Raw genomic sequence first — 16,658 nt, 5'->3', positions numbered from 1 at the left:
CAAATGAAGACGGTTCCTTATGCTTCAGCTGTCAGAAGCATTATGTATGCTCAAGTTTGTACACGTCCTGACTTAGCTTTTGTGACCGGGATGCTTGGCAGATATCAATCAAATCCAGGACTGGACCACTGGAAAGCCGTTAAGAAAGTCCTTCGCTATTTGCAAGGCACTAAGAACTACATGCTCATATTTAGAGAATCCGATAACCTTGAAGTTATTGGTTATTCGGATGCAGACTTTGCGGGGTGTGTAGACACTAAGAAATCCACGTCAGGTTATATCTTCACCCTCGCTGGAGGAGCTATCTCGTGGAAAAGCTCCAAGCAGACACTTACAGCATCTTCAACGATGCAAGCTGAGTTTGTGGCATGTTATGAGGCTACCGGACAGGCTGTATGGCTAAAGAACTTTATCCCGGGACTAAGAGTGGTCGACAGCATTGCAAAACCACTTACATTATACTGCGACAATCAACCCGCAATTTTCTACGAGTAACAACAAGTTGAGTGGTGCTGCCAAACACATCGACATTAAGTATCACGTTATGAAAGATAGAATCCAGGATCAAACAATAAGTGTCAAGCATATAAGCACTAAGTCAATGCTTGCAGATCCGCTCACTAAAGGCTTACCACCTCATATTTTTCGTGATCATGTTGCCGGCATGGGGTTATTGGAAAGCCTATGATTCTGGATAAGAGGACCATAATGCAAACCACTCCCATTAGGAATAACGAATTTCCATTTCGAGATGAAATAGTGTACTATGGGTTCTGGGTTTCAGTGGCATTTTATGAGCCGCTGTAATCTTTTGCCTTGGTGTGCTGTTTCATTAAGAATGGGCTTATGATGTTAGCTTTTCGATCAAGGGGGAGAATGTTGGAATTGATCTCGGCCTTATCCCTAACGTGACCGAGATAAAAGGAGGTCCGTTTGCCCTCTATGCGCTCTGATCGGGAGCCCCAACCAACAAATGGTGGTGGTCCCACCTTGTGCTGCACTATATAAACTAGGGGGGAGTCCCGTAGGGCGTGTGACCATAATTCGCATGTTAGGCTAATCTCCCCCCCCCCCCAAACTCTAATCCGATCCTAAGAGAACGCAGTAAACAAGGTGAAGGCTACTGCCGGCGTCATCATTGACAACATTTGCATCTACACTGACACTCTCTGACCTCACCGTCAACTCCTTATGGCATCACCGAACGCAGGTACACATATATGTGCTTCCGTTTTAAGTTGGTGTTTGATTTAGGGTTAATGATATTGTTTAAGGCTTGATAAACTTCAACATGCTCAAGACAAAAAAGAGAGCTGTAAAGTTACTAGGATATCTGTAAATGCAAAAGATTTGATAATCTAAGAACCCAAGGTGATGGCTATAAGGGATAATATTCTCATTTTCAGTTACTTTCTTTTGTTGTTGCTCCTTCACCCCTGCTTGGATGGGGGGATTGCTCCAGGAAGTTTTAGGATTTAGCTTAAATTTGAACTAAACCCTAGAAATTTGGATCCAAATCCCTGCTATCCTTCTTCGGATACCCTAGGGTTTGTCGTAATTCCCAGGACATATCTTTATCTCTAGTAAGAGGATACCTAGAAGAAAGAAAACTACTCGTAGATACCCAAAATACCCCGTAACCGGAAAGGTCTATCTTGAAGAATAGAAAAGAGGTGTTTAGAGGACGTACGATACTCTCTCTCTCTCTCTCTCTCTCTCTATATATATATATATATATAGATATATATATATATATAGACATACACATACATACACACATATATACAGGACAGGACTGCTATTATGTGCCTATGCGCAGCGTGCATAATAAATGAAGTCCTGACGCGCGCACCAGCCACACACAACCGAACGTGCTGCCACCCACCACCCTCGCGGGCCCACTAGATGACCAAACTCGTTCCCACCCGTGAGCAGGAGTGCAACCAGTTGCAACTACATGCATAGACGAGTTACAACATGTAGTATAGAGTGATTGCAACTACAGATATAAAGTGATTACACATGTTGTAACTAGATTATCTACCATATTGTAACTGTAGTGTTCACCAGGTTGTAACTAGAATGGTTGTAACTAGATTGTCTACCATATTGTAACTGTAGTGTTCACCATATTGTATTTCGACAAGCAATACCGTAGTTCACCATGTTGTAACTGCAATGTTCTACATATTGTAACTAGAGAGGCTACCATGTTGTAACTACATAGAAGTAACTTCTTTATGATTCTAAAACTTCATCAAAATATAGCCTTGATGGATCTCATTTTGTTAAGCACATTTTTTCCAACAATATGCTTCAAACGGATCAAAAATCGGATCTGTGGTTCTAGAGATATTGCATTTTAATGAGTCGAATCAACAAAAGATTCCCTGTATGCATGCATACTGTTAGTTGCAACTACAGTCATAGTGTTCACCATGTTGTAACTACGGTGTTCACCATGTTGTAACTGTAGTGTTACAGCATATTGATTTTATTTTTTTCATATTGTAACTGTACTACTTGACCAAGTAGTTTTGATATGCATATTTGTAACTACAGTGTTAGACATGTTATAACTGCTCTTAGTTGCATGATGTAATTGATTTTGTTTTATTTTTTTCATGTTGCAACTTTACTGCTTAACCATGTTGTAACTGTACTGGTTGACTATGTTGCAACTGTACTGTTAGATATGTTGTAATTGTAGTATTCACCATATTATAATTAGAGTGTCTACTATTAAAATAAATCTTATCATGTGGATATTTCATGAACGAGCTTCATGGTGATGAAGATAAAGAGGAGGCAAAATTGGTTTTGATCACTTACTGGAAATGAGCTAGCATGAGCTGCTACTTGGTAGAGCTTTCTACCGTGATCAGGAGGAAGAAGCACAAAATGGAATTGACAAGGAGTGGTAAAGCAAAGCCAAGGTGTGCACACCGGCAAGGAGAAATCAAATGGAAATTGGACTAGCTAGTTGTTTACAACCGTGTATATGATGCAATGTATGTGTCCAATATTAGAGTCGGTTTGTAGTCTATAAAAGGATGATAGTAGCACATCCTCCTTTGTAACAAGTGAACCAGAGGAGATGAATACAAGATGTAGTCCAAAAGTAGTATGCCTCTTTCTCATTCTCCTATATTGATTTTAACCGTAGTGTTACAATATATTGATTTTATTTTTTTATGTTACGACTGTACTACTTGACCATGTAGTTTTGATATGCACATTATAACTGCAGTGTTAGACATGTTGTAATTACTCTTAATTGCATGATGTAATTGATTTGATTTTATTTTTTCATGTTTGCAACTGCACTGCTTGACCATGTTGCAACTGTACTGTTAGACATGTTGCAACTAAAGCGTCTACCATGTTGTAACTAGTCGACACTCAACAATGCAGTTCATTATGTTGTAATTGTAGTGTTATCCATATTATAACTGGAGTGTCTACCATGTTGTAACTATGTTACGTAACTCCATTACGATCCTAAAACTTCATCAAAATATAGCCTTTATCGATCTCATTTTGTTAAGCACATTTTTTCCAACAATATGCTTCAAACGGATCTAAAATCGGATCTATGGTTCGAGAGATATTGCATTTTAAAGTTTTTGCATATGTGCTCTGGTGGGTGGTTGGATGTGTACATGGCAGCAGCTGATTGGCTATCTTGGTTTTTTTACTCACAGAATGCTCGGCTGGCATGAGCGGGGGAAGAAATTGGCTTGATCTGGCGCACGCGGGGAGGGAGGCTGGCTCGACCGGGGTTCGCGCGGCCGGCCAGTGTGCGGCGCGATGCTATTCTGCACATAGGCGCAGAATAGCCTCGCCGTATATATATAGCCAAGGGGACCTTGCGGAGGAAGAATGACCACAAGCTATACAAGCCCAAGTGAGTTATTAGAAGCCAAGAAGGAAGTCGTCGACTAGGTTTAAATCCATCTAGGCTATCTACACCATTCTTTATAATAAGCTCATATCAATACAAGACAAGCATGACGTAGGGTTATTATACTCTGAAAGGTTCAAACCTGTCTGAAAACCCTTGTGTGTTCTCTTGTGATCCGTCTACTTCAAGCATCCTTAGTTCTTCAACAAATTCATTAGATCTGTGATTCACTAATCGTTGACTGAGAGGAAGCGCTAGAGGGCACATCAGACGCATGAGGCAGAACCGGAAGCTGTGACTAAGAGAAAGTACCCATGTTGTACTCAGTAGAGTTGATGTTGTAATCATGTTATTTACATTCCCTAAGGTATTAGGTTTATGTTAGAATGACCATATACCATACATGCCACCATGTATGTTATAGCTCCAATTAAAATTACCATGTTCAATCTTCATTTTCTGACGATTTTGCATATTAAAAATATCTCAAAAACATCGAATGGTGATGTACTTTAAAATACTTCGAAAACAACAAATGGAGATGCATAGACGACACTTACTCTATCACAAACCCAAACGACCATGGGGTGAAACCCTAAATCAGGGTTCAACAACCCTGAAAATATATCGCCCGTTGGTTAGGTAACATCAAGATGTCACCCATCCAACGAGCGAATGGAATGTGTCGCCCATTAGATGGACAACACTTTCCACGCCACGTTAGGGGGCCACCACGCTGGCCTACCACATCAAGGTGTCGCTCGTTGGATGAGCAACACCTTGTTGTCGCCCATCTAGCGGCTGATGGTAGGCTATTTTTGCCATTTTTTGAAACCACAGCGTAATTTTGCAATTATTAATATATATATATATATATATGTGTGTGTGTGTGTGTGTGTGTGTGTGTGTGTGCGTGCGCGCGCTATTGCACATCTGGGCTGTAGAATACTATTCTACACCTCAGTCAACCCAGCCTAGCTACGCTCACGCCAAGCCGCGTCGCGCGCCCATGGGCCAGTCGAGCAAGCCGCACGCTAGTGCTCACCCACCTTGCTCGTGTCAACTGAGCCCACGCACGCCACGTGGCCGCCCACCTCGCTCGCCCCCGCGCACGCGCTCCCGCCACATGTCTGTCATCCTATGCCGCCTGCTAAGTAGTTGTTCAGTAGCTGACATTCATTAATTCTTCAGTAATTCTTTAGTAATTTTGCTATGAGTTGAATGCTTTCAAGTATAAGTGTGAAAAATTACTATTACTCGGATGCTTCAGTGGTTGACTATGACTTGGATGCTTCGGTAGTTGTCAATAGTACGAGAATTTACTATGACTTGGATTCTTTAGGAGTTATCAGTGGTGTGAGAATTTACTATGACTTGAATTTTTTAGTAATTTTGCTATGGTTGGATGCTTTTCAAGCACAAGTGTGAAAATTTACTAGGACTCGGATGCTTCAGTAGTTTATTAGTAGTTTTGTTCAATAGTTATACCAGTAATTGTTTAGTAGTTTTGTTCAATAGTTATACCAGTAACTGTTTAGTAGTTTCAAGTCATAGAAAAATTGTTCAGTAACATCACTAGTTCAGTATTCAACTTGGATTCTTAGTAGAAATTTACTATGATTCGGATGCTTCAGTAATTTGTCAGTAGTTTTGTTCAATAGTTATGCCAGTACCTGTTCAGTAGTTTTAAGTTATAGAAAAATTGTTCAGTAGCGTCAATAGTTCAATATTTAGTAGTTCTAAATTATAGTAAAATTGTTCAGTAGTGTGTCAGTAGTTATCAATGGTTGCTAATAGTATCAGTAGTTTTGTTCAATAATATCAATAGTTTTAGTCATTGGTTTGTCCAATAGTTCGTATCGGTAGTTATCAGTAATTACCAGTAGTATCAATAGTTTGTTCAATAATATCAATAGTTATTTTCAGCAGTTCTCATTAGTTGATCATGCTTTCAGTGGTCAGAAGTTGCGCGTGTGGGGTGGGGGCGCAGGGTAGGGACACGTGGCAGGCACAGGGGATCCGGGCGCGGGGGTGGGGGCACCTGGCTCGTGCGGGCAGGCGCGAGCCCATGGGGCGCAGGGCACGTGACGCTCGGACCGAGCAGGCTCAGTGGTGCGCGCTGGCGGCCTGCTGTGGACGGGTAGATTGGGCGGGATGGAGTGTACAATGATATTATCGTGCGTGTATATATATAATCCAATCCTAACTGCCCAGCTGACCACTTGGAGCCCATCACCAGCCCAAGGACTCCGCCCACACCCCCTCCTGGCCACCTGTCCCCTCCGTGAGGCCTCAACTTCCCCAAGGCCGAAGCACGCGCTCCCGCCGCGCCCTGTGGCCTCCGCTTGTCCCCCTTCCGGTCGGCGGCGGCGGCCGTCGGACGCGCGGCGCCGCGCTCACTCCGCCGGCGCGGCCTACCTGCGAGATGAACGCCGATCGCGCGGGTCCTCTCAAGATGCTAGCGGATTGCCCTGGATCATTTGCGTGGTAATATTCACGAACTAGTTCTTAGTTTGCCGTTTTGTTTTACGTAATTTGCGCTTGAGTTGCTCGGAATCGTAGGTTTGTTGCTTGCGAAATTCGGATTTGCTTGCCTTGCCTGCAGCCGAGGCATTGAGATTTACTAGCATGACTCAAAGTTAATGGAAAATTTGCTCGGAATTGATTGATCTTAGTATTTGATAGCAGCCAATAGCCAGTCACCCAGTCTCATTCAGTGCACATGATTAAAAAAAACTCTCTGACAGCGTTGGGTATGACTCAAAATCATGCTACAGGATGCGCTGATCTAGTGCTGCTCAATTACTGGAGGGAATCACATGTCCCCCCCCCCCCCCCAATGTTGTTTTCGTCTGATCAGGCAGCGCAGCTTATATGCAATCCAATTATCACTCACAACATTGCGTGGTAGTGAAAGGTCCCAGTACCTCACATTCTAGAGCTAGACTAATCAGTCTATATATTAGCTGCTGGCCATAAATGTGAATGTGAGAAGCTCAGTTCATCCAGATTCAAGTCCTTTCTGACTCAAATTTGGATGTCTATTTCTTCTTAATATGCAAAGCCATTTAGTTCTTTTTAGGTAGATCGAGTTTTTTATAATTGTGAATGTGGATGTGATTATATAATTGTCACGAAACAGTTTTGATGGATGATGTTCATGAGGTCAGTTTGAGTTAAACTGCCTATTTCTCAGCACTCAAAAACCAGAATGTAATTAGAAAAAAAAATCATGGATTCATCAGTTTCCCAGGCTTTACTTCTTCCCTAAATCTGCCCTTTGTGCCATGTGCTGTCTTTCATGGATCTGCGTCTGTAAAAAGGGTCATGTTTGGGTGATATTATGCATATGTTAACCCATGTTTGTACGAACAACTTCTGTTAGAATTCCAGCTTATCAAGCATCTGAAAGAAACAAAGCCCTTGAAAATTGAAATACTGTGTAAGGTAGGTGTAGAAAATTTTGGCATGATCAAACTTCTTAAGGATTGAACTAGGTGAGGTTGAATGTATTAGTTAGGTCGGCTAGTACTCTAGAGATGCAATAAATTAGTTTTTGTTCAAAACAGACAGTTTCACTATTTGATTTAAATATACACTTCCTGTTATGGGCCAAACCCAACCGGCCCATACACACCTCACGTGGAGGGCTTGAGGGTACAGCCGGCCGACCAAACCAGCAAAGGAAGGAGCCACAAATCAACCAGGCCACGTCATCAACGGCATGACCCCCAAGCCAAGCTATCCAATATTACCAATATATCTGTTATTCTTTTTTCGAAAGAACGACACCAATGATACCGATGTTATTAAAAAAAAAGTTAATTCAATTTATAAGAAAAATCGAATCAAAAACCTCACTATATATCTATTATTATTTAAAACAGATTACATCTATAAGTTATTGCAACTATAAAATTCTATCTATAGATCACTTAGCGGTCAAGTTAGTCTCCTCTATAAATAGAGGCCACTTGTACTCGTTGCTAATATAGTAGAAGGGCTTAGTCCCTAAAACTATTGGCTCTCTGTCCAGTAAAGATCTCGTAGAAAATCTTGCTTGATTCTCTAGGTTCAACTTAGTTATGAATTTGAGATAAAAGATTTTGGTCCAGTAAAGAAAATTATTCAGATGAAAATTCATCATGATTGCAAGGCTGGTAAATTATTTCTATCTTAGAAGAGTTACATTGAGAACATACCTAATATATTTAATCTCGGTAATTACCAACTTATTTCTACACCTTTTGTTTCACACTTTAAGTTATCTTTAAGTCAATATCCTACTAGTAAAGAAGAGAAAAACTACATATCACGTGTTCCTTATGCCGGTATAGTTGGAAATCTCATGTATGCTATAATTTGCATTGGACCAGATTTAGCTCATACAATTAGTGTGGTTAACAGATTTATGTATAATCATGGTAAAAAAACATTAGAATGTTGTTTGGATTCTTCGTCATTTGAAAGGTACCATGATAACAAGATTTGTCTCCCGTGATTTTTTAACTTTGAGGTTTTTCACGTTAAATCCTTGACTCTCATATCTCTTCCCTAACACCAGCCTATGAAGCGTCTGAGAGAAAGAAAGTACCTCTAGAGAAGCCATCGCAATACCACATAAGGTGAGGTGTACAAATTTGTCAAGATCCAATTTTAATATGGTTAACTTAAGTACGATGTAATATATTGGTTGGGTGAGCTAGTACTATAGAGATGTAGGAAATTAGTTTTAATTCAAAACTCATTCATTTGTTACTTGATCCTTGATATACAATTTTACAACTTCAGGGTATACGAACATCAAATAGGCACGAAGAGTACTGGAAGAAATCCAGTGATCCATTTTGGAATGCAATATGTTTCCAAAGTTTTGCGTAAGTTTCATTTTTCTTTTGTCAAATTCTTCCTTCCAATCAGAGCTTAGTTTCTATCCCGCATAACTTTACGGCCTCTTTAGAACGCATTGATTTCACCAAACAATATGATTTCTTTTTCCTTCAGAAAACAGTTTATGTTTCTGGATAGACAAAGGGGCCACTGATTCATTGCTGAAATTGACTCATGACCAGGGGCCATGGCCATAAATGTCTACTGTCTACTGGGCACGAGTAGAAAAAGGACAAACAAGAGTTTATGTCATTGCCACTGTGATTAATTCCCATCCTTTTGTACCATCAAACTCTTTATCTTGCCACTTGCATGACACTGCATTTTGTCGCTGTCTATGTCTTGCCGTTTCCTCTCGCTATTTACTTCACAAACCACTACAATTAGTTTATTGTTTACATTGGCTCTCAAAACATGAATCTGAATTCAAATATTAGGTGCCACTCTGATTTAGACACAAACGGACTGCCCACTTAAAACTACATAATCCAAAATAGAGTGAACTATACAAAACCACAGATATTGTGGTCATCAATGCAGGATAATCCATGTATCTTGGCCTTTGGCTGTGTGGCACATAATATTAGGTTGTATAGTCTGTTTCTTAGATCAAAGATTATATAATTTTAATGTTTCACAATACCCCAACTGAATGGATTTTTACTGGGAGGCCGTGAAACATTATGTGCACAAAACATGGGGTTAGTATGTTCCAAGCTGGGGTCTTCTGAAACATGAAGACCACAAAACATGGTGTTATTTGGCTAAGATACCTGATGTTTTCGGCAACTTAACCAATATGTTGTCTGAATTATTTCGTTTTTCAGGTCTTCTCGGAACGTATGACTATCGTGCTATTTTTGTAGGGAACCCCATTCCGGTGATTGTGCTTGTTTTCTTAAGTTTCTACTGAATTCCTGAACTAACAAGCATAATGCAACTTAGTACTCATAAGAACTAATCTTAACCGAATCGTGCAAACATAGTCTCGGTCAAGGTTGAATTATGAACATGCATGTCATTCTCAAAAGCATAGTGACTGATAAATCACTCACAGTAGTTTTACTGTCCGTGCACCAAATTTACAGCGAGAATTTACAGTGGCTGATGAACAGGAAACAATAATGCGGCACAGAGCCCCAGGTCCTTCAAATCTCTGCACAGATTGGGGAGAACAGCCTAGGACCCATAGGCTACTGGCAAACAGGTAATACGCCTTCCTGCAGTGGATTACCTCCATGTGCACCATTGCAATGCCATCCATGCACACTCCAGCCACCACCAGTACACACATGCACTTGCATGCATGCATGCTCTTCAACTATTCTGAAAAGTTCCTTGCCCAATTTACCACAGCCACCAAATCGTCCCTTGAATTCTTCTCTACATATTCATCTCGAAAATAACCACTTAGATGTGCATACATGGTACAGTTTGAAACTAGCTAATCTGAAATAGCGCCCTGGCTGTACTGGCGTTCTCATGATGCGTACGTTGCTCTAGTGTTGAGAAGGTAACGCAAGTTTTACCATGTGTTCGGCCGGTGGCATGCTGCGGTGCCGGTGTTTGTCTGAGGATGAAGTGATGCTAAGAGAGAGAAGCAGAATGGGGAGGGCCCGAACGAACACTACATGCTGCTTCAGACCTGCAGAGCAGGACCCATGTCTCTCTCTTCCCAAGGAGAAAAGGGGAAGAATGGACTTCATTGATTTTGGAGCTCATATCATATGCTTCAAAGTTCTCCCTTTCACCCATATTGGCACAGTGACATGCCAATGATTGCAGGCTCCATGCCTAATCAATCTTACAGTAGCCTCATCATTCCATAAAGTTCAACGCTAGTATTTGGGTATCTCCTCAAATTGGGATCCAAATCGTCAAGGGTGAAGTGGAACAATATTTTGGGAGAGATGGTACAGTAATTTAAAGTATTTGTGTATTTATATGAGACTGTACAAATATATTGTTCATAAAAATATTATAGCACAGATTCTTATTGGTCCATCGGAAATCCAACAACTCACGAAGAATTGAAGTCACTGCGATTTCACCTTCTATGAAATCATAGGATCACATTCCTTCAAATTGATAATGCAAGTAGGATACAACTGCAGAATGCTTGCACTCATAGTGTGTTGGTCATTTCACTGAATTCGACTCTGGTCTCCCACCAGGCTTGCACCCGTAAATAGAATTTTTTCAGAAAATCTCGAGAGCATGTGGACAATAATGGGAGCATGACGTGTCGTCACTTGCGGAGTCGGAGGCTTTGTGAATATCTTCAATAGATGTGTGTATAGGTTTGTAAATCTAGCGTGTGCCTAAGGTATGTATATGTGTGCATATATAGAGTATGATGTGTATTTAGATACTATAATTTATATCTTAATGTTGAGGCTAAGAAAAACTGAATACTTTTTGCTGCCCACCTTTGGGACTTCTTTTGCATAAATTGTTTCTCTTCCCATCTTATTTGTGCCAACATGTTCTTGCCTTCCGTTAATAAATAATAAATTATGCAAGTAGGATAAGAGGTTGTGTGAAGGGTGATATTTCATTTGGTTTTCAGGAATATCATAACATGTGCATAGATCTTGCTAAGATGCACTTACACGTAAGACCTAAAGATAGGTTTTGATGCATCAAATGTTAAAACTTCACTAATTGGTCTCAAACCCGGAGATGTTAAACACTAGGTTAAATGACTATAGATTTTCAGCTTCTGAATGTCATCTTGACGAAGCTCACTGGTGTTTAATTTAATTTTGTACGTAAACAATTGCTTGGTATGAGTCATAAGGAGGCCCTTAGGATCTTATTTGATTAATTAAAATTCTCTTTATTTAGCATTTAGCAAAAAAAAGCATTATGGATTATTTCATTATATGCATTGATAAAATTGCAGTTTCGGTTTGTGCCATTGCTTTTTGGCTAATAAGTCTGATGTGATTGATTTGCAAAAATTGTGCTGCAAACTCCATTGGTTCATAAAACTTGTCCTGAACATCGTACTAAAAATTGTCCTGAAAATGGCACTAAAAGTGCGAACTAGTGGCATGAGACCAATTATCAAGCAGTGGCACAAACTGAAAGTCCAATTTTTCTGGAGTCATAGAACGAAATTTCCTTAGCATTATAAATAAGGCCTCTTTTGTAACATAGGAATCCAAAACATAGGAATATGAAAAACTTAAGAATAGAAAAAGAATTGCGGTGGAAAACAAAGGATCGAAAAATAGAGAACATTTCCATAGCAGTCTTTTGGATGAGTTACATGAAAAACACAGAAATTATTAGGAAGAAAGTTTTAAGTGAACAATATGTCTCACTTAATTATAGTCTATTTAGAACAAAATCACCACTTAACTAACCAATAGCATGCACTAATTGTTAATTTAATCAAATAAGAAATCCACCTGACATGCGGGCCAGCAAACTTTGCTCCTTATCCTCCCGATAGTTCGTCGTCCTCATCCACTCGTCCAGTTTCGATGTGGCGGGGACGAGCTCCAGAGCGGATGCAAGTTGCTGCGGCCGGAGTGAGTCGGAGCGAGGCGAGCTGCCACTGTGCCGAGTCGCGACGTGGGCGAGCTGCCGCTGGGCCAGGTCGCGACGGGGGCAAGCTTGAGCTGCTGAAGCACACTGGTGCGATAGGTCGCCAGTGTGAGCTGCTGCTATGGCGGCGACCATATACAGTGGTCCTCTGTGCAAACCGCCGCCATCGTCATCATGTTCCACTCGTCAAGGGGTTCCATGGTTCATCAAGACCATTGATGCCTGCCTTGCCAATGTCCTACTGTTTTCTGCTGCTGTTGCTTTTTCTGTTCTATGTTCTTATTTTCATCAGTGAAGGCTAATGACGAAGCGATGCCCAATGTTTCAAAATTCGATTCAAGACTGGATACCGAGCCCCGGCGCTTCGATATTCGTGGTTTTTGAAAGTAATTCGGTGAACTTCGGTAGAAATCGGTCAAATTTTATCAAATTTTTATTTTTTTTAAGTTTACATTTGAATTTAACCAAAAACCGTCGATTTCTAATATGAACCGTAGTAAATTGGTCAGTAACCGTGAATATCGAGTGGTTATTGACTCATTTTAAAACCCTGACGCTGCCTTGATCCTACGCGCGACCAGCAAAACCAAGAGGTCCCGGTGGATGTTTCTTTCTTGTAAAATTCCTTTGAAATCGCTCGGTGTCTACAGTAGTCTATAGATTTCCTTTGGTGTTTTCCCTGAGAACCAAAAGGCTTCACAGTAGCCATTCTATAGGATTGCCGAATCCTTTGCTTTTCCTTGGGAAATCCTCCGCTATAAAGGAGGCCTACAAGACTTCGATTGGATGTCCATGGTATAACTTTGAAAGTCATCAAGTACAAATGTACTATTAAGTGCTCTTGCAGCCATGTGGAAGGTTAAAGGCAAGCTAACTAGCGCTCATTTACATTTATAGCTCAAACCATGAGGAGAGGCTCTAGTACATAGTTAGGATTGGTGAGCATGCATGAGCTGAACTGAAAGAAAACCACTGTGTAAAAACCTAGGTACTCTTTGTTGCTTCCTGGACCCATAAATAGCTCTCAGATATCTACCCACAAGATTTTGCTGACCTCAACCTGTCCACACCTTCCCAATGCTGCAACATTTCTACTGTTTCCGCGAAAGGAGCCCATTCCTCCTGCTTTTTATTCCATGTACTCCCAAAGTTCATCTGTGAATGAATGTACCAGTCTCCAATTCTCTATTGTGGAAATTAGTGTATATATTTTAATAAAAAAATTAGTGCATAGGAAAATAAATAGTGGAATATCCAAACCTGTTCGGTCTGGACGACAATGAGTGAAGACCTCCTACCTACCTTCTTGGCCATCTCAAATCCATATATTCTATGCAAATTATTGTATATATATTTAATATGTCAATTTTATTTATACATTAGTATTTGGTATAGTAAAGTCCTATAAAATGTGTTTGTCCTTACTATATTATACACTATATGTGTTAGGATAAAAACTTGCCAGGAGGATAGCTGAACTGATCAGATAGGGATTGAACTACAGGTTAAGGAGATTTAGAATATTGAAAAAGATATAGGAGAAGAGAACTGGGAACTAGATTAATTTCTTTTTATCTCTAACTAATTTGATCTGGTGCTACAGTAACACATGCTACAATAACAACCCCTACAATAACTAATAGTTCTTATTTATTCCAACCACCCATAACATCACTCCCTCTCTTGGCAAACAGTTTGTCCTCGAGCTAAAATGTAGAGTAGGCAAGATTGAATTCTGTCATCAGCCAACGTCCTATGTCCCGCTATTGTCGTCGTAGTCGGTTGTCCTTAGGGTGGCGTTGTCGGCGACCTGCAGCTTCTCGAACTCCTGAAATTGGTGCTGAAACTCGACAGGGGCATTCACCCTCATCATTGGAGGATCGCCCACTAGGACCTTAACCCTTCACCATCGGAGAAGACACGAAATCATTGTAGAGGCCGAACTGGTAGTCAGGGCCCAACGGTGCAAGCACCATGCGAGGTTGAGGCGCTAGCACCTGCATCATCGCCGTCGATGGCAATTGTTGCACGAACATCGCCTCCTGCTTCGCCGGCAACGACGACGATTGTTGCGCGAACACTACCTCCTGCTTCTGCTGCTGCTGCGATTGCTGCATGAACAACGTGTAGCTATACAGTGCAACCACCTATGAAGACATGATAGTCGCTAGCCAATTCGCTAATCTGCTGTTGTATGCCCTTCTGCAGATCGACTACTACCTTGGCCAGGGTGTCCATGGCCTAAGAGGTAGCACCCTTGCTGGATTCAAAACCTGATATCTCTGCCACTAAATGTTAGGTTAAACACCCATTAGGAGAATAGCCGGGCAGTATCAACTTATAGGAGAGGGATTGTACTATAGATTAAGAAGACTTAGAACATTTATGAGACATAGTAGAAGGGGGAATCATTTTTTTAATCACGGTTGGCTCTGTGTATATATAACCGACCAGTCGACCTATACAGTACTAATTCAAATCTAACTCTAACTTATGTCTAACTGAATATAATTTAAACTAGTGATACAGTAGTGATCACTACAGTACCCCCCCACCACCGTAATAATAGTTCTTTATCTATTCTAACCGCCCATAACAATATGGCTGGGTATTTATGGCACATGTTGAAATGCTATGAGGCAAGTTAGGCGACAAACTGTAATGTATAGTAACAATAAACATTATTATATTTAGTGACACCATTATGCATTGAAAACAATCAGGACACATTTAAAGCATAAACTGACTTATATTTCATTTACAAAACAGCACAATCATTGCAGGATCATAATCCTGAAGAGGCTGCCCTCAAATTTTGATTATACTGCAATAAGCATTGAAATGATGTGATGACATCATCATATAATAAGATCCCTAGTATCTTATTTGACACGGTTTCAGATCTAATTTTTTACCTCAAATCTAATATTTATAGATTAATATAATGTTGTTGTAATATCTATGTTTAATCTAAATAAGATGACTCAACACATCTTACCTTACTTAGTATAGGTACGAACCAGTTCAATAGTAACAAATTTCACCTATTTTTTTCAGGTGCCTGAGCTATGGAGCAGGAGGGCCTGGTAGGAACAGTACTCGTTTGTCTGAATTTGCATGTCCAGCTTCATGCTGAGGGAGAGCACAGCCTGCCACAAGCAGCAGCAGCCAGCCTGCAACCAGATTCCAGATCTTTTGGCTGCCCTGATCATTTTCACAGAGCGAGCAGACATGCAGATGGATGCGAGGTGTGTGCAAAACCAAGCAGATAGGTGCATATACATCGCTGACACGGAGAGAGAGAGAGAGAGAGAGAGAGAGAGAGAGAGGCAGGTGAGGAGAGGAGTGTCCTTGAAAAGCCTGCGCGCAACGCACTCTCTCCTCCCTTTTTCCCTCTCTCTATGTCTTGTTTTCGTTTCTTGAAAAACTTTTCTCATTGTTTTCTTGTGCTGGTCTTTTGTGCTAGATCAAAACCATGCATGCTGCTTATTGATATGGCATGTGTACATGTACATGTACATGTGCATGTGCATCCTCCTGATCAAAACCAGAGTCTCAAAGTTCCTTTGGACACATTGCCTTGGCCTCTCCATGCCCTGTGTCTGCGTGCATGCTTGCATGCATTTGCTCAAGCAAGGGAAAAGTCAAGCAGGTTGCACCTGATCTTAGCCACAAGGAGTAGCCTGGTAGGCAAGTGTAAGTGGCCTCCTTGTCCTGGCTGGTGCCTGAAAGAGGCCTTGTTTCTTTGCTACAATTGTAGATCCATATGTCGACAGTGCCTGGGATAGAATGAAGCCATGATTGATGTTGTTGGTTAGCTAGACTTAAGCAAACACATGCATGAGGTCATGCATTATTTTTTTAATGTAACGTGCAATGTGCATACATTGGTTTGGAGACTAATTTAGTGGCTCATGGTTTCCCCTGCAAGGGAGACAATCATGAGGTGAAAAGATCATCCCATCAGGATTTAGAATCTCTTTACGAAAGGATTTTCGTTTCTTTCAGCACTCTAACGGTTTCTTTTTATAATTTTCGTTATGAAAGGATTCTCAAAGTCATTCTCTTCAGTACGAGATTCTCTCTCCTTTCCTTTCACGTATCTCTTTGAAAAAAACTATTAAAGATGAGAGAAAACAAAGAAAATAGAAATAGAGAGCTGAATCGGAAAAGGAACGAAATGATGAGAATACGGTTGGAATGGTCTAAAGCCCATAAAGCTCTCATTCTACTATCCTTTTACATCAACACATAGGCCAGGCTCATGCATGCATGATCCAAAGGCTCCCTCCCCTCCCCATGCCTGTCT

General features: G+C 40.8%; 1 protein-coding gene across 1 annotated transcript; it reads left to right on the top strand.

Moving 5' to 3' along the window:
• The first annotated feature begins 6,133 nt into the window (after positions 1-6,133).
• On the top strand, positions 6,134-10,831 carry LOC133925933 (uncharacterized). Its single transcript, XM_062371675.1, has 6 exons — positions 6,134-6,391; positions 8,696-8,781; positions 8,977-9,054; positions 9,622-9,674; positions 9,910-10,001; positions 10,298-10,831. Exons 1-6 carry the CDS (start codon positions 6,330-6,332, stop codon positions 10,377-10,379), a joined length of 453 nt encoding a protein of 150 aa, XP_062227659.1. The 5' UTR covers positions 6,134-6,329; the 3' UTR covers positions 10,380-10,831.
• Positions 10,832-16,658: the final 5,827 nt, after the last annotated feature.

This window comes from Phragmites australis, chromosome 8 (assembly GCF_958298935.1).
Source record: "Phragmites australis chromosome 8, lpPhrAust1.1, whole genome shotgun sequence".
Taxonomy (NCBI): domain Eukaryota; kingdom Viridiplantae; phylum Streptophyta; class Magnoliopsida; order Poales; family Poaceae; genus Phragmites; species Phragmites australis.
Note: the sequence above shows the minus strand (reverse complement) of the source record. Positions and strands in the feature narration are given on the sequence as shown.